The sequence below is a fragment of the Equus asinus genome, chromosome 30, assembly GCF_041296235.1.
Source record: "Equus asinus isolate D_3611 breed Donkey chromosome 30, EquAss-T2T_v2, whole genome shotgun sequence".
Lineage (NCBI taxonomy): Eukaryota > Metazoa > Chordata > Mammalia > Perissodactyla > Equidae > Equus > Equus asinus.
The window spans coordinates 13,844,383-13,866,551 of record NC_091819.1 but is presented as its reverse complement, the minus strand read 5'-3'; the positions used below and the strand labels follow the sequence as shown (position 1 = coordinate 13,866,551).

At 37.0% G+C, this 22,169-nt stretch overlaps 1 protein-coding gene across 1 annotated transcript in view; it reads left to right on the top strand.

Moving 5' to 3' along the window:
• USH2A (usherin) overlaps positions 1-22,169 on the top strand; it is a 743,449-nt gene that overhangs the window by 396,814 nt on the left and 324,466 nt on the right. Inside the window, exons 33-35 of the mRNA XM_070501449.1 lie at positions 4,579-4,738; positions 6,054-6,225; positions 11,826-11,973. Coding sequence (XP_070357550.1) covers positions 4,579-4,738; positions 6,054-6,225; positions 11,826-11,973 — 480 coding nt within the window. The remainder of the gene's footprint in view (positions 1-4,578; positions 4,739-6,053; positions 6,226-11,825; positions 11,974-22,169) is intronic.

Sequence of the window (22,169 nt, the reverse complement as noted above, 5' to 3'; positions counted from 1 at the left end):
CAGGCCCAGAAATAAACCCATGCATATACAGCATACTAATATTTGACAAGGGAGGAAAAAATACTCAATGGGGAAAGAATAGTCTCTTTAATAAATGATCTTGAGAAAATTGGATATTTAAAAGTGAAAGAATGAAATTGGACTCCTATCGTACACCACTCACAAAAGTTAACTCAAAATGGGTTAGAGACTTAAATATAAGATCTCAAACTGTAAAACTACTAGAAGAAAACCTAGGGAAAATGCTTCTTGACATTGGTCTTGGCAACAATTTTTTGAAGATGACACCAAATGTGCAAGCAAAAATAAGCAAGTGGGACCATATCAAACTAAAAAGTTCCTGCACAGCAAAAGAAACAATCAGCAAAATGAAAATGGAACCAATGGAATTGGAGAAAATATTTGCACACCGTCTACCTCATAAGGGGTTAATATCCAAAATATATAAGGAACTCATATAACTCAACAGCAAAAACCAAACAAAGAATCTGATCCAAAAATGGGCAAAGGACTTGAATAGACATTTTTCCAAAGAAGGCACATACAAATTACCAACAGGAACATGAAGACACGCTCAATATCATTAACCAACAGGGAAATGAAAATCAAAACCACAATGGGATTTTACTTCACACCTGTCAGAACAGCTACTTTCAAAAAGACAGTTTTATTGAGATATAATTAACATGCAGCATTGTCTAAGGTTAACGTGTACAGCATAACGACTTGACATATATATTGTGAAATGGTTATGACAGTAAGTTTGGTTAACATCTCTGACTGTTGCCTTTTAAAATTACCCAGCACTTCTGATTCTTCTTGCTCTATGTTTTCTGCAGTGCTTTTCACATTATATGGCACTTATATCGTTAAACCATGTTAGACATCCAGTTTAAAACCATACTGTCTCATGGGTGGCCCCATGGTCGAGTGGTTAAGTTCACGTGCTCTGCTTTTGTGGCCCGGGGTTTCGCTGGTTCGGATCCTGGGCACGGACATGGTGCCACTCATCAAGCCATGCTGGGATAGCATCCCACATAGCAGAGCCAGAGGCACTCACAACTAGAATATATACAACTAGGTACCAGGGGGCTTTGGGCAGAAGAAGAAGAAGAAGAAGAAAAAAGAAGATTGCAACAGATGTTAGCTCAGGTGCCAATCTTTAAAAAAAAAACAAACCATGCTGTCTCCTAAAATGAGACACCTTTCTTACCCGTCAACTTCACGATACCTTCAATAGTCTAGGGGTAGACCCTGACTATGAATGGAGGACTTGACAAGATTTGGTATTTTCTGTTTCAATCCTGGCTCACCAGTCATACTGGCCCTCTCAAGCAGCAAAACTTTTTTTTTTTTTGAGGAAGATTAGCCCTAGCTAACATCTGCCACAAATCTTCCTCTTTTTGCTGAGGAAGACTGGCCCTGAGCTGACATCCATGCCCATCTTCCTCTACTTTATATGTGGGACACCTGCCACAGCATGGCTTGACAAGCAGCGCCACGTCTGCACTGGGTATCCGAACCGGTGAACCCCGGGCCGCCAAAGCAGAACATGCGCACTTAACCGCTGTGCCACCAGGCCGGCCCCAACAACAAACCTTTCTAAGCACACTCACTTCCTCATCCCACTCTCCCCGAGTCCCAACCATCATAGAAATGGATGCTTCTCAACCCACGGAGTTGGAGATTTTGTCACAGAAGAATCCAGGCACAGACAGTAACCCAGGAAGTGATTGCTACAGATGCTACTGCCATCTGAGGCAGATATTCTCAGTGAGTTTAGGAGTTAGGTGATTGAGGTCGGCTTCAAAGAGTGGAGGCTGTAGTACGAAAGGGAGTGGGGCATTCTGTGGAAAGGAGGTACTGTGATATGGTGATTCTGTGATGATGCAGTCTGATGCCAGGAGCTTAAGACGACTAAGCATTCCCAGATATGCAAGTCTATCCCAGGACTCATATACAAGCAAGTATTGGGCCGCCTTTGAATGGTATGACTTCTCCACACCTACAAACTGGGTAGCCAAATGTCTACCTCAACAGGCTAGAACGTAAGAAAGCAAGAAAAATTGCCCCCCTGCAAAGAGTTCATTGGCCAGAGAACATTGTAGCATCCAGTCTCGTTTGCAGCTGACCAAGACAATGTGGTTAGGACTAGGAGAGGTACTCGTGCAAAATATTCTAAAGTACTCAGACTTGACCACATGGAATACAATTTCAGGCTGTGGCATGTTCTTTCAGAAAAGTTAGATGTCTTCTCCTGTTCAAATACTACAGCTTTCTCCTAATCGTGCTGACTTACCCATGAGGGGTTCCTCCTTTCCTCTAGGTTCTGTGTCCCCCTTGGTTTTGCTCCTGAAGCTGGACTTACAGTCAAATCCCCAGCATCCCCTTCCTTAGGAATGCAAGGAATTAAGACACATGGGAGAAGCTATAAGGTCACCAAGTGCCTGAGAATCAGAAAGAGAAGATGAACAGATCACGGGAATGGCAGAAATACTATGTTAGCATATTAACACTTTAGAATTTCAGCCAAGACTGGGCCTGCGTCTAGGAGCTGCTCTTTGCATAACGTTTTCCCACAGTAAATAATAGTTTACTCTCTTTGTAGCATCTAAGGCCACTGCTCTCATGATTTTTAGCTTCATAGGTTCCATAGAATGTTGGTCCAAATAAAGGCACCCCAGTTATGTCTGACTTGTGCACACATAGCGCAACTGTTCTTGCCATCACTCAGCAGTCGCGGGCAATGCCATGCTGTTTTAACACTGACTTCAAAGTGTCCTTGCAACATATCTTCTGACTACATTTCTTGGGGGTGCCCCACCTTGACTTGATACCGTTGAGTACCTGTAATATAAAGTTGTGAAGAAAATAAGGCTTAATCGAAAGCATTGTGTCAGGGGCCAGCCCCGTGGCCCAGTGGTTAAGTTTGCACACTCTGCTTCGGCAGCCCAGGGTTTCGCTGTTCGGATCCTGGGCGTGGACATGGCACCACTCATCAGGTCATGAGGTGGTGTCCCATATAGCACAACAAGAGGCATTCACAATTAGGATATACAACTATGTACCTGGGGGCTTTGAGGAGAAGGAAAAAAAAAAGAAAGATTGGCAACATGGCAACAGATGTTAGCACAGATGCCAATCTTTAAAAAAAAAAAGAAAAAAGCATTGTGTCTCTTCTTGATAATCACTTTTTGTTCTAGAGGGACTATATTTAGTGTAAATTTTTTTGTTACCTTTCTTCTGATGACCTACGTGTTTAACCAATTGATTATATTTTGCATGAAAATCAAAATGTTCTTCTCCTGGTTTACTTTTGCTATCAGTGCAACGCGAAATCTATTTCCCTGAATTAGGTTGCATTTCATTAATCTTTTAAACATGAAATTGTAATGGTTCAAGGTTAATGAGATTTAAGAATATGCTACTTAAATTGTGACTGACTTATTTCAAAATATTCCAGAAAATGATGATTATTTTTAGGAGTATGAAAGTATGACTGATTTTTAAATCTTGGGCAAAGTTGACTGAACTTTGGTTAGATTCATTCAACAAAGTAATTATTGAGTACCTTTATAAATGAAGTGTTCAGGGTATTTTGGAATTGAATTAGTAAATTACAGATTAGTTTGTTCCAATGCAAAGGAATATGGAATCCGTTATAAAGATAGACAGGTATAAAGTGGAAAAGTTCAGAGGAGAGAGAGATGATTGGCTGGCGAGGGTACCATCCCACTCTCTTAATCATCTTTCATACCTAGCTCAACTGTATCCAGACCATCTCATTCATTAATTCTTTATTGCTTTATTCAAACTCATATATTCATAATCTACAATGTGCCAGACATTGTGCTAGATACTGAAGATGCAAAATGAATCTAGTACCATTCCTTCCTTTACAGTGTTCAGTCTAATGGATCAGATAGTCATATAAACAAATCGTTATGGCACAGTGTTGTAAGTGTTAAAGTTTAGTACAAATACCTTGGGAGAAAAAAGAGAGAATCGTAGCTCCATCTGGTGCCAGGGGTCCTGGCAGAATGTGTTAGGGACATCTTAAGAAAGAAACAGGCATTTGCACTGAGCCTAGACAATTTCAAGGTCAAATAACAGTTGGTCAGGTGGACAGGAGAAGAAAGGAATTCGGCAAAAAGAATTACAAGTGCAAAGTCATTGTTACAGGCTATTTATTTGCATTTCAAAAGCAATTCCTGTTGTCTTCAAATATGTTTTAAAAATAATTTAAATGTCTCATTTATTTTTTAACAGAGCCATTGAACTAACTCTAAACTCAGAAAATGATTTACCTGGTCATGATATTCAAGAAGAACAGTCAAATTGTTCAAATGAAAAACTTAAACCAAGAGTTTGACTGACACTTGTCTATTTGAAAATAACCATAGTATATTTAAAGGATGAAACAGCCTATATTTTATTGCTATTGATTTTTACAGCTATCGATTCTTATTTTAAGCTCTACTTTAATAGTTCTCAGAGGTCAGAATGTAGAGGAGGAGTAAAATCTCCTGAATAAAAAGTACGATGGTAAATAAATTCTTATTTCCCCCCACCCCCTAGATTTAGCAGTATTTACGCCCCACCAGTTTCTGCTCAGCGCTTGCACACGTGTGGGATGCACAAACAGTTCCCTGGTCATACTGTACACGGCACAGCTGCCACCACAACACGTGGATTCCCCGATCCTGACTGTCCTGGATTCTAGAACTATATACGTACAGTAAGTAGAAATGTTGTCTCTGTCACACGCTGGTTCACGCAAGAGTCCCAGTGAGTTCAATCAAGGGAAGGGTTTGTGACATAAAATTAATTTTATTGTGATTAAATGCATAGAAGTGATTAGTTCAGTGGTTCTGAGAACCTTTGATTATCACTTGTCAACTTAATTTCCATTTTGTCTTTATGCAATCAAGCTGAGCTACATATGCACACAGATTCCGGGCAAATGTCAATACAAGAAAAACTGACCAATTACATGACTGCCTTGGGCTTTTCATATGTGAGGCATTATTTGTAGTGATCTGAAATAAGAAAATATATATCAATAGATAGATTTTTTTCCTTTTTGAGTATAAACTAGGACCTTCTTGTTACCTTGCAGTTGAAGTCAGAAAGGAACTTTCACATATGGGCATATTCAGATTATTTTTGATATTAGAGATTCTGGCCCATTTCCTAGTACATGAGGTACAAAGTGTGTTGTAATACTGAATTAAAGCTTAATAAACCTCTCTTACCACCAATTAATACTTGTTTACATTTATCTCTCTTGGTCTCAGTTTTCTCATCTGTTAAAGAAGAGTTTGGATTGAATAAATAAGGATATTCGTTAATGCTGAAAGACATTATGATTCATATTCCATTGTTCCAAGCCTAAACTTTTCTCTTGGCTTTATTTCCTAAGATTTCCCACTGCTCTAAGTATTTCTCCATTTACCAATCTCCTGTCTATTCCATGACTTGTCCTGCTCATTCCCATGGAGACGTTGTAAACTTCATCTGGAACATTCTCTACTTCTCCTTTTCCCTCCCAAATCCAATCCTACTGTTAAGAATAAAATCTTATGTATCTAAGTAGTGTCCTCTTGTTCAGGAAGTCTTAATTATTTAAGCCCTTCAAATCCTCAACTTCTCCATATCCTGTAGTTACTTACTAACTTTATATTAGATTGCTGGATTTTTCAAGACTATTATGTTATTCTCTCTCTGTCATTTCTTAAAAGTTCTCAGATGTTCTCTTAATTTTTCTTCTATGACTTAAGTTCAAAATCTAGTACTCACACGTGCATTTTTGTGTTATTAGTGAATTAAAATCATAAGTAACTAGAGGGCAGGCACTATGTCATTATCTTTTTATGCCACTAGAATACACATTTAATAACTATTTGAGTTCTTTAAGGTAAATCTCTTTTGAGCCTTCAGTGTCTTATTTTCAGTGGTGTAAATCCAAGTTCACGTGTCCTTTAAAAATCCTGCACTTCTCAGTTTTGACTTGAATGAATGATGATGATAGCACTCTATTTTTCCATTCCCAGGTGGAAACAACCAAGAAAAGTAAATGGAGTTCTGGAGCGCTATATATTATATATTTCAAATCACACGCACGATTTTACAATTTGGGATGTCATCTATAACAGCACAGAACTTTTCCAGGATCACACGCTACACTACCTTTTCCCTGGTAATAAATATCTCATCAAGCTGGGAGTAAGTTCACTTTACTTCTGTCGCTTTCTCTGTCCCCATCCTTTGTCTCATTGCTTCCCTTTCCTCCACCTCATCTTCTCTCCCTCCCTCACTTAAAAAAAAAAGCTCGTATATTGCTATTTACACTGAAAATTCGCTTCATATCCTAAATGTGAATTCTGTTGATCTAATACCTACATATTTATTTCATATTATGCAAAATGATAGAATAACAATCTGAGTCAGTAGATTTCCCCAAATCTAATTTGGGATTATCAGAAATTACTTCTTTTTTATTATTTGTAGAATGCCATAATTGCTGATGGCTTTTTCTATAATGCTTAGATTAATAAGGTTATTTCCCTATGGAGCTTGTATTCATTTGAAAAACAATGCACAGTATGAAAATTTAGCTCCTATATTTTTAAATGAAAGTTTAAATGACCCCCAAATATTCTTGATTGTTATTATATTCTGGTTTACATTACGCTTCTATCTCAAAAGAACAGTCACTTAATAAAACCATAGAATCAACATAGTTTAGAGGTTTCTTTAGACAGACAATAGCATTTTTTCATGCAAAATAGCACTTTTATACGAAGGTCTTTTAAAAGACCTTGATATTACGGTGGAATTTATACTCAATAGTTCCTTTTGTTTTTTGATGAAATATAATCTTTTTTAAGTTTAATAGCACATCTGAAAATAACTGAATATAAACATGAGATTGTCCCTATTTGTTTTAAACACACTCTTCATTTTATAGCAATACCTATATAAGGATATTTGCTTTGATAAATGCCATAGAAAATATTCTGCTCTTGATTATGAATAAATTTACATTTATGTAGACACTGTGTATGCATTCATTTTACTTAACATGCTCTTGAATGCTCTAAATATTATACCACGAGAAAATAAACTATATTCAACTATTGCTAACTGTCTGACCTGACACCACAAAACAAGGGCAATCAGACAATGCTAGAAATCCTGTTCCCAGCTGACTCCATGTGCCTAGGTGTTCTGCACACAGACGGGTTTATGAAACAGCATCTTTGATTACTTAGTTTTATGACCCAAGAAGTAAGAAGTGTCTTAACTTGATTTTCAGAAGCAAATACAGAAATCCACACTCTTTTCAAATAGTGGTAATATCAAAATCAAGACATGTCTCTATTGGTTGGAAGCATACAAAATTCAACAGAAATTGCTGTGTCTTGGTTTTTAGCAGAAGGGGGAAGATGACATGAAGCCAAGTTCTACTCTCAAGGCCACTTTTAGGATATGTTGTGTAGTTAATCAAAGTCCTCCTCAACCTCCTATGTTTTATAAATCTGTAATACCTTGAAAAGTAAATACCGCTAGATTGGGAGTCCATTTCGCTGAGTATTAATTCAGATTTTATGACTAAGTGTGTGACCTAAGGCAAATTCACTTAACTGCACTGAGTTTTATGTTCTTCAAGCCTAAAATTGGGATTTTGTACTAAATGTTTTTTGGGGTTTTTTGCTGAGGAAGATTTGCCCTGAGCTAACATCTGTTACCAGTCTTCTTCTATTCTGTATGTGGGATCCAGCCACAGCATGGCTGATGAGTGATGTATGTCCGCACTCAGGATCTGAACCCATAACCTGGGCCACCAAAGTGGAGTGTGCAGAACTTTAACCACCCGGCCATGGGGCTGGTCCCCAGAAATAAATGACTTTCAATGTCTCTTTGAGCCCTAAAATTCTATGATACTAAAAAGGTCACCCCCAAACAATATTCTATGGAGTCAGACAAGATCTGTCAGCCACTGAATAATGTTGATGAAAGACGTCAGGGAGATGTTGAAGTCCTTGCCCTAACTCTTGTTAGGGAAATAAATTTGCTCACATTATTTTCAATTTTACTGTATTTATCAGGGCAGAAAATACACTAATATATTTTCAGGAAGTATTTACCTAAAAGGTTTTTTACAGAACTCTGTTAACTGGTAAATTAAATGAACCAGAACTTTTTAGGTTCATCTTGGTTAATTGAGGAATTATTGTATATTTCACAGTTTCAACGTAATAACTAGGTTTCAAGGTCATTAGATCAGTAGATGGACATCAGGTTGTCAGCCAAGTAGTGATGCCTTTTTAGATAGTCTTAGCTTGTTGACTAGATGCTGGAATACAAAACATGCAGATAACAAAGTCTTTCAGTAGCCATCAGAATTGAGGAAAGTGGGAATTTGAACATCTGTGATTTTCTCCAGACTTGGAGTAGATATGTTACTCTGTGTGGCTTCAATTAATTTTCCTGGATGAGTGGATAAACTCCTGAAGGGGAGAAACTGCATCTTCCAAAATTCTATCTGCAGGGTCAATCACAGTGCCTGGTGGAAACTGGAAGTTCACTGAACAATTCTTGAATGAATGAATGAATGAATAAACACTAAGTATACTTATTTCATAAGGAATCTTAGACTTCTGGTATGAATTAAATAATTTGCTGTAAAATGTCAGAGTTGGGGAGTATGTAGTTTCAAACATATGATCTTTCCACTAGAAGAAACAGCATAACATGTTGCTACCTTCGACAAATGGTATTGTGAAGTGTGATAGGTCCTAATAAAGATATTAAGTGAGCAATTAAATAAAGAAGCTAGTAAGACAAACAGGTATCAAGATAGGTATGGTTTGATAAATTTCATATTACTGCTAGATATTTACTTCCTGATGAACATTAAATGTTGCATACATTTCCTGAAAAGATTCTTGGAAATGATAAGCTTAAGTTCTCAAAGGATCATTTATGGATAACGTGACCATATTTTTTTCTTCATACTTTAAAAAATACTGCATTCTTAACATCCTCAGACTCTACTTATCTGAAAACAAACTAAAGAATGCTGATTTTGGATCTTCCTAATAGTCATTATTTCAAAAACAACTGATTGCTTTCACTGGTTATGCATTTCATTATACCAACATGGACTCCCCTATTTGGTCAGAAGTTACTCATCATTTCCGGGTGGTATTATGACCATGTGATTTTTTTTTAAATGGCTGTAATTGATAAAAACTATAAGAGATGGGTTGAAACACCTTATTTTAATGGCTCAAAAATCTTTCAAAGACCTTGCCATTTCATAAAGGCATTTTCAATCAATCCCACTATTTTGTTTAGTTTTTTCAAATCAGAATTTTAATCAGCATTCAGTTTCCTTGAATGCAGTAGCCTCTGGTACTGGCAGGTCAAACAAGATACAGATTGCTTCAATTTCATTTAGATAAAATCAGTTGGATTAAACCAATTGGAAGCAACTTTAAGAACATTTATTTGTTTATTGAGGGAACTAAGATATCGCACTGTTTACTCAGTGCTTCTAAATGCATACAAAAAGAATATGGACAGAACAAAATAAAACACTTTGCAGAGAATTTGATTATTTCAGCAGTCCCTTTAAAAATTCTGTTTCACTTACAAGAAAAATTTTCTCATAAACTCCTTGGAATCCAAGAGGCTCCTTTGTCAAGTTACTGTTTTATAGATCTTAGATGACACAGCCCAAAGAACAGTGCTTATAAACGAGAGGATGTTTTCACTTATCCCAGAAGGCATCATAAAATTCTCAAAACAAAGTAAATTTTAATTCACACTGTGTTTTAAAAAACATATAATTATACGTCATATAACACAGTATTTCTTTGGGGAGAGTTAGGGGAAAATTCTTAGGAGATGAATAAGAGAAACAATAGAGACGAATAGATTATTAGAATTAAATCCTAGTGTGTTGTGAGTTTAACAATAAGATGCTGCAATGTTTTACCCCCTTAATGAAAAAAAAATGTAGGAAATGCGAGTGGATGGGCACATTTATCTCTCTCTGAGGACTGGAAAGAATGCTCCTGTGTCCATTCTGCCTTGGATAACTTGGCTGTCCCATGTGGCCTCTTTTCCAGCCACATTTTCTGGTGGACTTTTAGCACGTTTGAAATGTTATGCTTTAATTTTTCTATTTAAATGTCCAGGTAGTTATTTCTTGAGCTAACAGCAATGTGTCCTGGAGCTTTGAGTCAGGCCACAAGCTCAATTGATTCCTCTTTATTTGCAAAGATTCCTTTCTCAGGAGAAGTATGGTTTATCTCTTATATATGCACATGCCACAGCTGAGAATTAGAGAAAACCCACAGAGGTTAATTAGGTCCCCAATTTTAATGCAATTTCATGCCCAGGCCACAATTTGACCCTTATGAAACTTGCTTAAGCTGATGAGAAATTATCCTGAAGACACGGCTGCTGTTATCTTCTTACAATAGGAAGCAAGATTATCTCCCTATTGACCTTACATTGTTATTTATACTTGTAAGGAATTTGCAACAATTTACAACAACTTTGCAAATAGTATAATACTTCAACATAAGAAAATATCTTCAAAGATCATCAGCTTCTTCCTATCTTTAGGAAAAAGAATTTCCACCTCTTTAAGTGTCAAAAGGTCATTCCTTCAGTATCAAACTGAAAAGCAGGAGGCAAGCTCAAAGAAATAAAGAGGAGTTTTAATTTTTTATGTTAGTAATAGCTACCTTCCACGAAAATGACTAAATAACCACCTACTTTTTGCATTGTCCTATGATTTTGCTTTACTTTCTTATCAATTTTGGTAAAATTTCGTGCTTTTGGAGAGATTTTTAAATTTCATTGTGTAAATTACACATGTAAACTAAAGAGAGTCTGAACAAAGCTAAAATGTAGTTTTCGAATATCTATGTTATATAATTACTAATATTTGCTAGCAAATATAGGCTGGGAAAACCCTATATGCAGGTCTAAATTTTCTGGAAAAATGTTTATCCAGTAAGTTAGGTAAAGAAGGTACTTTCCTAATACACTTAAACATTTATTTTGGAATTATTTGCAGTCTGTTATGGAAGTGCACACAGGAGTTTCTGAACATCTTTAACATCCATGTCTCCATTTCTGGCATTAGTAATACCTTATTAAGGAGTCAGGGGAATCTGTGATCATTTTAACTTCGTCAGCCGTATGATGAAGCCCACCTCCTCTGGCACATGAGTAAATGATTTGACCGTTTAAGTCATTAAACAGTCACTCAACAACTGCTTGGTTGCTGATTTACGAGAAACGCAATTTTATTCAATTTCACATTGCGTTATACTTTAAACATATTGGTCACACTATAGTAAATAAAAGGCATTTATATTTGTGTACATCTTTTTTTCCTAGAAATCACTTGTTTTATTCTGAAAAGTCTTCAGTCTCTAGGACTTTTCTCATGTGCTGTGCACACACGCGCGTGTGTTAGATTCATTCTGGGAACCTCTGTGCAAGGCTAATTTCATCTGGGGTGTTCACCCAGTCAATCTATGCCCTATATCTTTAGGCGCCAACTTAGGATATATTTATAATTCATGCATTCATACATTCTGGGTTATTTTGTAATTATCAGAGATGGCTGTCTTGTGTCCTAAAAAGCTAACCTCAGCATTGAAACAAATTTATTTGGGGGAGTAAAAGGAGCCTTATTTCAATGAATCTGGAACTCTTATTACAAATTCTCTTTCTTTGATGCTCATCTAAAGTTTGGGACCCAGAGTGAAATGTGCTTTTTCTGCATCTCTGTTCAGGCGTGCACGGGGGGTGGGTGCACAGTGAGCGAGGCCAGCGAGGCCCTGACCGACGAGAGCACCCCCGAAGGCGTGCCGACCCCCAGAACTCATTCCTATTCACCCCACTCCTTTCACATCTCCTGGACTGAGCCTGAATATCCGAATGGTAAGTGAACTCTTTTAGCCTCAAGTTAAAAAGATGATTAGCAAAGGTAAATTAATATTCTAAATGGCAGCTTATATGTGGTGCTTAATTTTTAATGATCATTTTAGCACATAAAATACCTGAGATAGTATCATTGTCTGTAGTTGGGAGGTTGTGGTTTTTAGGAGAACACACAATTTTGGTGGCTCAAAAGTGCTCCCTTTTGATAGTTCTTGTGTACTGCATCTTATTGTTTAATGTGTTCCGGGAGAGGTGAAGAGAGCAAATGAGGATTCCCAAAGAATGCCGTTGTGAGTGACATTGTATTTTCAATGGCTTTCTGTTCTTGACCTTCATTAGTTCTTTCCTGGAGAAGTAGAGAGATGGAAAGTTCATATATAGATTATATTTGAAGAGCTTTTGATTTAATAAGTTTATCTAAAAAGAAAACCCATTTGGAACTCTATATTTTTTAAAATATTATTTATAAATATTTCAGCTTTCAGTTTTTAAACAATGCATACATTAAATATATATGCATTCATACTTGATCTTGAAATGGGTTGCCTATATTTAAGTAACATACACATCTTTACATAGTTTTTAGAGTTAAGCTAGCCAGTCAGAGTTTGTCAAAATAATATCTTATTATAAAGAATTTGTAATAACTTGAGGTAGGAATTGCTGTATTCACTTATTGGAAATATCTTTAAGTTTCATGGAAGATAGTGTCATTGTTCCACACTGATAGAAGTTTATGTAATGTCAAATTTCATTCCTCTTTAAGACAAATATCAAGAAGACTTTTAATACCATAGACACTATTTTGAGCAGCTCATTACTGAAAATTGAAATGGCCTCTTTTAGCACAGCCAAAAAGAATGAAAGAAAAAAATCACAGTTTTATTAGTTTGTCTAATGTTTACTATGATTTTAATTATTCCAGTCATCTCATTTTAATTAAACTTTTGGCAAATGCATTAGATATATTTGAAGTAATGGACAGAGCTCTAATAATTAGAGTGAGTGATAATCTCTGTTATTGAAGTTATTCCTGTACTATTATGAATTTCCTAATAAAAAATAAATGGATGTCTACTTGATGCTTATATTAAACAGTCAAAAGTCTTGTCATACTTTATGCCCCACGAAGAAATCTAGTCCATAGGTGGCAATGAAAATGTTAATGATTTATTCCAATTGGATTGCTCTTAAATGCTGTTACACGATTTGCATAGTGGAACACATCCTTTCATCCCAATTGATAGTTTCACCTGGAACTACAATTGCATTCAGAATTCTCGATTGACCAGAGAAATACTTTCTACATATCAAAGAATCTTTGCATATTACGTTTTGTGCATTTACAAGCAGTTTGAAAATAGATTCATTAAACAACAAGAATTTGGGAATTTGTGTTAACACTTCCATCCTATTCTAAAGTCTTGTGTTTAATTATATCAGAATTTTCAGAATTTTTATTGTGGGGCAATGGTTAGACATTTAAAAAGTAGTAGTTTTCATTAAAAAAAATTTCTTCTCTCCACTTTCCACTGTTTGGTTTTTATTGTCCATCTTCTGGAGAGGGGTAATCTGATTTTTGGCAAACAGCCTATCCCTCTGTCTATTTTCAAAGCCCTCATGTGTCCCCCTAAAACCGCAAAGAATAAAGTCCAAACTCTTTAGTTTGCCATTCAGGTCACTTCCAACATGTGACTCAACCTGTATTTACGTAGCCTTGTGACGCACTTTCCTTTCCAGCCACCCTGGAATATTTATGGCTTAAAGTAGGGTTGAAAGACATGGGTGTGGAGTCAAAAAGACCTAGAGTCAACCTCATCTCTGATGTGTATTAACTGTGTTACTTTGGGAAATTTACTAAATTCCATAAACTGCAGTGTCCTTGATTATAAAATTGGAATTAGCAATCCCTATCATCTCATCATCTTTACTTACAGAAATCCCTAACTCATTCCTCAGGGCTAAACATAGCCCTCTTATTTCATGAAACCCACTCTTCCTTGAGTTTAAGTTAAGCTTCCCTCTTCTCTTGACCGTGTATCCTACTTCTGTGCTTCATAATGGTATGGATTTCATTCATCCTAGGCTCAAATTTATTTGGGTACATGTCCAACACACCCACCAGATGATAAGGACCACAAATCATGCATTTCTCTCTCCCTTCACAGAATCTGAACACAATGTTTTATTTGCTGTTGGCACCTAATAATATTTAGTTCATTAGTTGTTTCTCGCAGAAATTACATTAGATCAGTGGCATATATACTGTAGAGTCCTGGCTCTCTAATGATACCAACAGAGAGAATAGAAGTAGTTATAGGCCAGTATATGTATTTGTTTGAAATGCATTTGTTCCTGAAATATATTTGTTTAGCTGTGTGAAGTCTGGGACTAGGTTTTTCTTTAAGGAGTTTGGATTTCTTTTCTAGAGTACACTTGGTCCAAATTTCATGGAACTAGGCCCATATTACATTATATGCTACATTATTGTTGCTTTCTAATTGCTGAATAAAGTGCAGAAGAGTAATACAATTGGAGAACAGAAGAGGTTTCATCCTTATGTTACTAAAGAAACCCTTTGAAATAATTTTAAACAGTGTTTGTCAAACATATCTGCTCATTAGAACCACTGATTGAAGATGTACATTCTCAGCTCCACCAAAAGACCTGAATAATCAGAATATCCCATTGACTTGATTATCATCAGAATGCTCCTGAGTATTTCATACACCCTCCAGCTGAGACCTCTCCTTACAACCCCTTCTGAAGACCTCCAAGTGGATTTCTATTACATTTTAAACTCAACATATCCAAGTTGAGTTCTCCTCCTGTTCTCTACCCTTCTACCTGCCCTTTTTCCTGTCTTCCTTCTCTCACAGATTAGTGCTACCCAGTTATGCCAGCCAGAAACTTGGGTGGCACTCTTGACTTCAACTCTTGCTCACCCCAACTTTGCTTGCCAAACAACCCACCAACCACATTCCTCTTATGAAGGCCACTAATATCTCTCACCCAGATAACTTCAAATGCTTCCTCATGCCCTGCGAAAATCTGAATCAGTTCATTCAAAATATATTTTTGATGACCTACCACGTGCCATCATTCTATTGATACAAAAATGAATTTACCCAATCCTGATCTTAAGGATATCAGATTTCCTGTGGGGGAAATATCCATGCCAACAAATAATCACAAGATAAGGATGCGCACAAGGTACCAAGTATATGGAGAAGAAGCTCCCTAAGGAGACCTACGTGAGGTGGGAGTGTCATCCTTCTGGGTCTTCGTTTAGATGTAGCAGGTCTGCATGTATATAAGCATTTAGACTGTCATACTCTGTAACAGGTGCTGCTTGCCTGGTTTGCACAATCTGGATTCCAAAATCTTGCCTCTGTTAATCAGTTATATACCTAAATGATTTACTTCACTGAGACTTTACAAACATGAAAAAAAGATTTTTGGGGGCGAGCCTGGTGGCACAACAGTTAAGTTCCCATGTTCTGCTTTGGTGGCTCGGGTTTCACCGGTTTGGATCCTGGGTACAGACCTACACACCGCTTGTCAAGCCATGCTGTGGCAGGCATCCCACATATAAAGTAGAGGAAGATGCGAACGGATGTTAGCTCAGGGCCAGTCTTCCTCAGCAAAAAGAGGAAGGTTGGCAGCAGATGTTAGCTCAGGGCTAATTTTCCTCAGAAAAAAAAAAAAAGATTTACTGAGAAAAAATTAAACTCACTTTCTATAATAAGAACTATGTATATTTCCAAATACATGCCTATATGTGACAAAATACGAAAAGTATAAAAAATTTCTGGTATAAATGTACAAGTCTTGCCCATCAAGCAATTGGTGGCCTTTAGCCAGGGCGGCTTAGGAAACAGGCTTTCTGCTTTTCATAACTGATTCTGATTTAAACGATCGGTTCCTGCTCATTAAAGTCTGGTGGTAGTCTTCACAGAGGCTAGGAGAATGGCCTCCTGCCTTTTTGATTTCTATTCTCTGTCTCTCAACCTGTTCCTGCTCCCGCTCTACAGTTTGTGCTGGCAAGCTTGCTCTTTGCTTTAGTACCTGCTTCATGTGTTCAGAGAATTTTCCCTGTTTTGGAATCTTTGGTTCAGTGCTGTGCCAGCAGTTCCAACAACAGTGCCTGACACATAATAGGTGCTCAATTAAAAATTTGTGGCTGACCACTATCAAAAGGAAAAAAAACCCAGAAAATAGCAAGTACTGATGAGGATGGAGAGAAGTTAAAAATTTGTGTACTGTTGGTGGGAATGTAAAGTGGTACAACTGTTAGGAAAAACAGTATGGGAAATCCCTCAAAAGATTAAAAATAGAATTACCATTGGGTCCAGCAATCTCGCTTCTGAATACTTGTTCACAAGAATTGAAAACATGATCTCGAAGAGACATTTGCGCACCCATATTCACTGCAGAATCACTCACAATAGCCAAGAGATGGAAGCAACCCAAATGTCCATGGACAGAAGAATGGATAAACAAAATGTGATCCACACACACACACACAGGAATATTATTCCTCCTTTAAAAAAGAAGGAAATTGTCGTATGCTACAACTTGGATGAACACTGAAAACATTCTACTAAGTAATATAAGCCAGCCACAAAAGAAGACAAATGCTGCACGATTCCACTTATACAAGGTGTCTAAAGTAATCAAACACAGAAAGAGGAAGTAGAGTGTGGTTACCAGGGGTGAGGAGACAGAATGGCGAATGGAGAGCTGCTGTTCAATGGATATAGAGTTTCAGTTTTGAAAGATCCAGAAGTTCCATAGATCTATTGCACAACAATATAGATATAGTTAACAGTACTGTACTGCACATTTAAAAATGGTCAAGATGAGAAATTTTGTGTTTTATATCACAATGAAAAAATAGGATGTAGAGAGCACATAATAAAATGCAATAAACTTTTAAACCAGAAAAAGAAAAAAGATTAAGGACTGTGTTAGCTTATAACAAACAAAAATTTCAATGAATAATCACATAAAGATATATGCATAAAATATACATTTGTTAAACAAGGGTAAGCTCATACTGTTGGCCCTGTTGTGTAACTTGCTTTTCTCGCTTTACAATTTGGTGGAAGCATCTTTCCGTGGCACTTCGGTGTGGCTCAACCTCATTCTTTCCAAAGGCAGTACAGAATCCCACTGAATGAAACCACAGCTCATATGCCTTGTCTTTTATTGATGGACAGTTAAGTTTCCATGATTTTGCTGTTATAAATAATGCGCTTGCTAGTAATTGCCTTAGTCTGCCAAGTAGAGTCTTTAAGTACCGAGTTGTTATCACTTGTTCACACTGAAGGCTTTGCTTTCCTTCGAACACGTCCTGCATAATTCTAGTCCCTTGCTTCACATAGCCTCAAAAATGGTCAGTGTGACACTCCCCTCTGCTTCTCTAATCAGAGCCCTCTGCATCCGTGTTTGCTCTGGCAATGGTGTTCTTTGCAGGCTGCGATTTCAGGCAGGATTTTAAAACCTCTGAAAAGAGCTCCTTTTAAGTCCAAGGTGAATAAGAACCCTTTATTCTGTAGACCTTGACTCTTCTTTGTAATACCATTAGCCATCAATGGGAAGCAGCACAAAGGATTGCTGTCTAGTAAATGTGTGACCTGTGTTGTGTAGATTACGATTGCATAATTAGAATTACACTTTTGAGCGCTTCCAAAGTCCCATGAGCCCGATTCCCTTTCAGAAGCTTAGGCCTTAGAATCTAGAAACACATTTTTTCCTCCCACTTAAAGTCTACCTTGCTAAAGTCAGCATAGATAGCTGGCTCCACCAAACTTATTCCTTATTGTCTGGCATAACGTAAGTGACATTTTAAACTAATAAAAATATATATAATTTTTTAAAATATGGAACGTAAAATTCTTATCCTTTGTTAATACTCACAATTTCCTGTAACTATCAGCTTTCTTTACCTAAGTAAATTCACCTGAAACAGTTTCCATTAGACTGTGATCCACATGAGGGAAGGCAGTCTATATGCCTGTTCACTGTTCTGGTCACAGCACATAGCAGGGTGCCAGTCTTGAAGTAGATGGGTATTGAATGAATTAATGTTTACTGATGATAGGGACGAGAGTAAAATGGTAATTGTGTTGATGTGAAAAGCTATGCATATGCAATCATACAATACACACAAATGCACGTTTACAGCACTTTTTTCATTATGTAATAGAGGTGGGATGATCTCAAAGGCAGTTGAAAGGCTGCAGAAAACTCAAAATACTTACTTACAGATCTAGTCATTTGACATAAGATTTCATCAGCCTGGTAATTTGTAGATATTCTAAACAGAGACAGCATGGGAAGCTGGGTCTGTTTTGCATGCCTCAGTGTGAACAGCTGTATTGTCACTGCCATCAGGATTTGGCAATGTCAAGATGGGCATTACTTAGTAGGAGGAGAGCATGAGTGTTGGGCATCCATTAGACAAGGGGTCTGGGGTCTCCTTGAGAAAGAAAAGAGTACTTGAGGAGCCTACAGAAATATTTTCCTAATTCAGCCTTTGGTATTGGCCCAGCTTTGTGAGAATTAATACATGGATATATACCAAGACAGTGGAAAGAATGTCAATAAGAACAGAAAAATTTTAGGAAGTTGATTATTTTTGCAGACTTATGCAGAGTACCATGAAGACAATAGAACATTATTGAAAGAACATTTAGTTCAGTTTTTTGAAAATATATATTATTTCAGGAATGAGTGGTAGAGAAATCAATTAACTATAGAACTTTTATACACATTCTAAATATACTGTCCTTCACATTGACGTGATAGTAGAATAATAAATTTTCATTATGTGTATGCGTGAAAGCGTATGTGTAAATACTAATTAAGTACAAAGAAAGAAGTATTTGATTTCCTGCTAACACTAATAATAAAAGTAATAGCAATGGTAATAGTAATAGCTACAATTTATAACTGTGTGTCAAGTACTTTAATTCTCATAACTAGCCCATGAAATAGGTATTGTTATTCTGACATTCAGAGGTGGAAACTCAGATTTATACGTATTAAGCAACTTTAATTACTCAAGATAAGACAACTAAAGTAGGAATGTAATAAAAACAAGGTGTGAAGGACTCAAAAATTCATGATTTTATTCACTGAACTCTTCTGCTGCTACTTTTTGTAGAAATGCTCATAATGTAAAATTCCATCTAGCCACGTAAAACAAAAAGGAAAAAAATTTTAGATATTGTTGCTTCTTCAGTGTCTCATTCTCGGTGCCAGTATTCAAAATTCCTAAGATCTCTTTTCTGATTTCCCTCTGGTTTTAAAGAAATAAGTATCTTTTCTTACTTTTTATTTTGAAATAACTTTATTTTTAAACAGTCAGAATGTGACGCTATTTTCTTTCCTGGAAATGCTCAGTTTTAATAGGAGAAATGGATTATAGAATTCAGCGAATCACATAGGAAAACTGCTTGACAGTTTTGAGCAAACCTTGTGTAACTTTTATGAAACACCTCCAATCGGTTTGTCAGGTAGAATTTCCCAAGTACCATCTTTTTTAGATTCCGTTGTTTCCATTTTTAGGAGAGCAGAACAGTAATAAGGCATTATTCCACAATGTGAAAACTGTTCTCTCTCCTCCTTTTTAATTGAAGGATCAAGTATTCACACAGGGAGCTATCTGCCACATTCAATCATCATCCGAACCTTGGGGGGGAGCCCTCAGTTGGTATTCATATTGCTGTGCTGTACTGGAGAAAACAAATATGTTTGGAGCATCTATATTCACTACGCATGTTATTTTTATGACACACTAAAGCATTGTTGTTTAATTCTTACAGTAAACAGAATTGTTCAGTGCAAATAGAGATACCTTGTATTAAATTTACATGGTATTGTACTTGTATTGAATTTCCTTGGTTATATATGACAATCTATTGAGCACCATAGGAAATACAATTTGACATAACATGATGAAGAGGCACAAAGATATATATCCCAGTGGATGTGCTTTGTGGACAATTATGATCCAGCTTCCCTGTGAAAATTAAACACCTTAAAACTTCTACCATTATGGAAAGAGAAAGGTAATAAACTTGAAACTCCTTATGCTAAAGAGCCAATGAGAATGAAGTATCCATTTTGTGGATTATCCACTAAAGAACTGAATTTGTGTAACTGGATTAAATAACCTGACCCCCCTTATCACATGGCATGATATTGTTTTATTTTCTTATATCTATCTTACTGATTATTAGCACTAAAGAATAAGCAAGAGAAAAGCACAAGAAATACAATACAGTTAAATATAATAAAATAAATTACCACAATTGTTTTTATGTTGGATATTTTTCCTTCACGTCTCTAGATCCACTCTTCACTCTTCTCCACTCAGCCTTGCATCCTACAAGACTGACCTTTACTCGCAGCATCCATGGGCTTCCGTTTGGTTTGTCCACGGACAGCAGCAGCAAGAGATGAGAGGGTGGGAGGAGAATCGCGCCTCAGAACTTACTCTCCTTGGTTCCCTTTCTGCCCGGCTCTGGGTACCAGGGCTGCATTCCTCCACCAAAGTCTACAGCTCCCATCCAACATCCCCTTCCTAGGACTCTAGTTCTTTCTCCACGTTCCTAAATCTGCTCCCATCCTTTCTCCTGCAAATTTAAGAACGTTTACTGGCTCCTAGTCAAGTAGTTAGTATGGTCTCCTAGGAGTCCCAGCTACCACTAGCTGAGATGCATTATCATCACTCGATGCTTTCCCTTAACCCTACCTGTATCTTCGTGAGTAGTCCCTTCACTAAACTGTCCTCAGTTGTCATTTATGTTGCCATCAGGTTGCTGCTGAGACTGACTAATTCCTAAATCTCATTTAATCCACACTTAACACCAAATTTTGAAGGTGGAATGTAGAGATAAATGTAAGATGCTTTCCTTCATTCTGAGAATGGCCAAAGTAAACAAGAAAAATTCCTTTGTGTTAAACTTTGTTTGGAAACATGACATTTTAAAGCAAATAAGGAAAGCCGCGTTCAAAAGCTCAAGACACAAACTGTTTAATAAATCTGTGATAGTTAATTTTTAAAATAATAATCAACTTATTGATATCTCATTGAAAGCTTTCTGGTTATTATTATGAAATCTTTGTTATAGTTAATCAAATAATAGTTTGTGGCATTTTTCCCCTTGATAAAGTAGCTCCAAGTGCCAAGTTCAGCTTAAAGATCAGTTTCCCAAAGAAGCCTTATACCCTAACCCACCCAGACAACATTAGCATCCATACCCCTCCTCATTTTTCTTCCATTCCGTCTGATTCTCCTTTAATGAACTTTACACACACACAAGCTTACTCTGTATTCTCACTTAGATTGAAAGTTGTATGAAGCCAGGGACCAGGACTGTTTCGATCACTTCTGTAATCCCAGCATGTAACACGATGCCTGGCACATAGTTGGTACTCCATAAATATTTACCGAGGCATCAGATTGCTACCAAAAACTAAACCCACTAAAGCCAGCAGATTTTTTTCAAAACTATTTTATGATATTTTAGGATTAGCCCAGTGGCACAGGGGTTAAATTCACACTTTCTGCTTCAGTGGCCTGGAGTTCACCGGTTCAGATTCCGGGTGCAGACCTGTGCACTGCTTGGTAAGCCATGCTATGGCAGGCATCCCACATATAAAGCAAAGGAAGATGGTCATGGATGTTAGCTCAGGGCCAGTCTTCCTCAGCAAAAGGAGGAGGATTGGTGGCAGATGTTAGCTCAGGGTTAATCTTCCTCAAAAAAAAAAATTATTTTACGATATTTAGTAAGTACCTGTTTTTTCACACTGTGCTTTCTTGACTTGATTGGGGTAGGGAGGAATCTGCTAGGCGAGGACAGATAACATACCAGGAAGGAATACAGACCTGCCTAAAACATATTTTTGGGAGATTCGCACATTATTTTTCACAAGAGATGTGCAGTACGTGGCACGGATCAAATAGGAAGAGATAGTCTAAAGAGAGATTCCTGTAGTAAATAAGGCTTTAACTTACCCTTGAAGGAAGGGACAGCTCTAAGTTCATGCCTTTTATGTGCCTAACACTTAATTCGTAGGATACTTTCGTATATGCTCACTCATTTGATTCTCACATTAACTCTGTCAGGCCATCAGGACAAGGAATATTATCCCCATTTTATTGGTGAGAAATAAAAACTTAG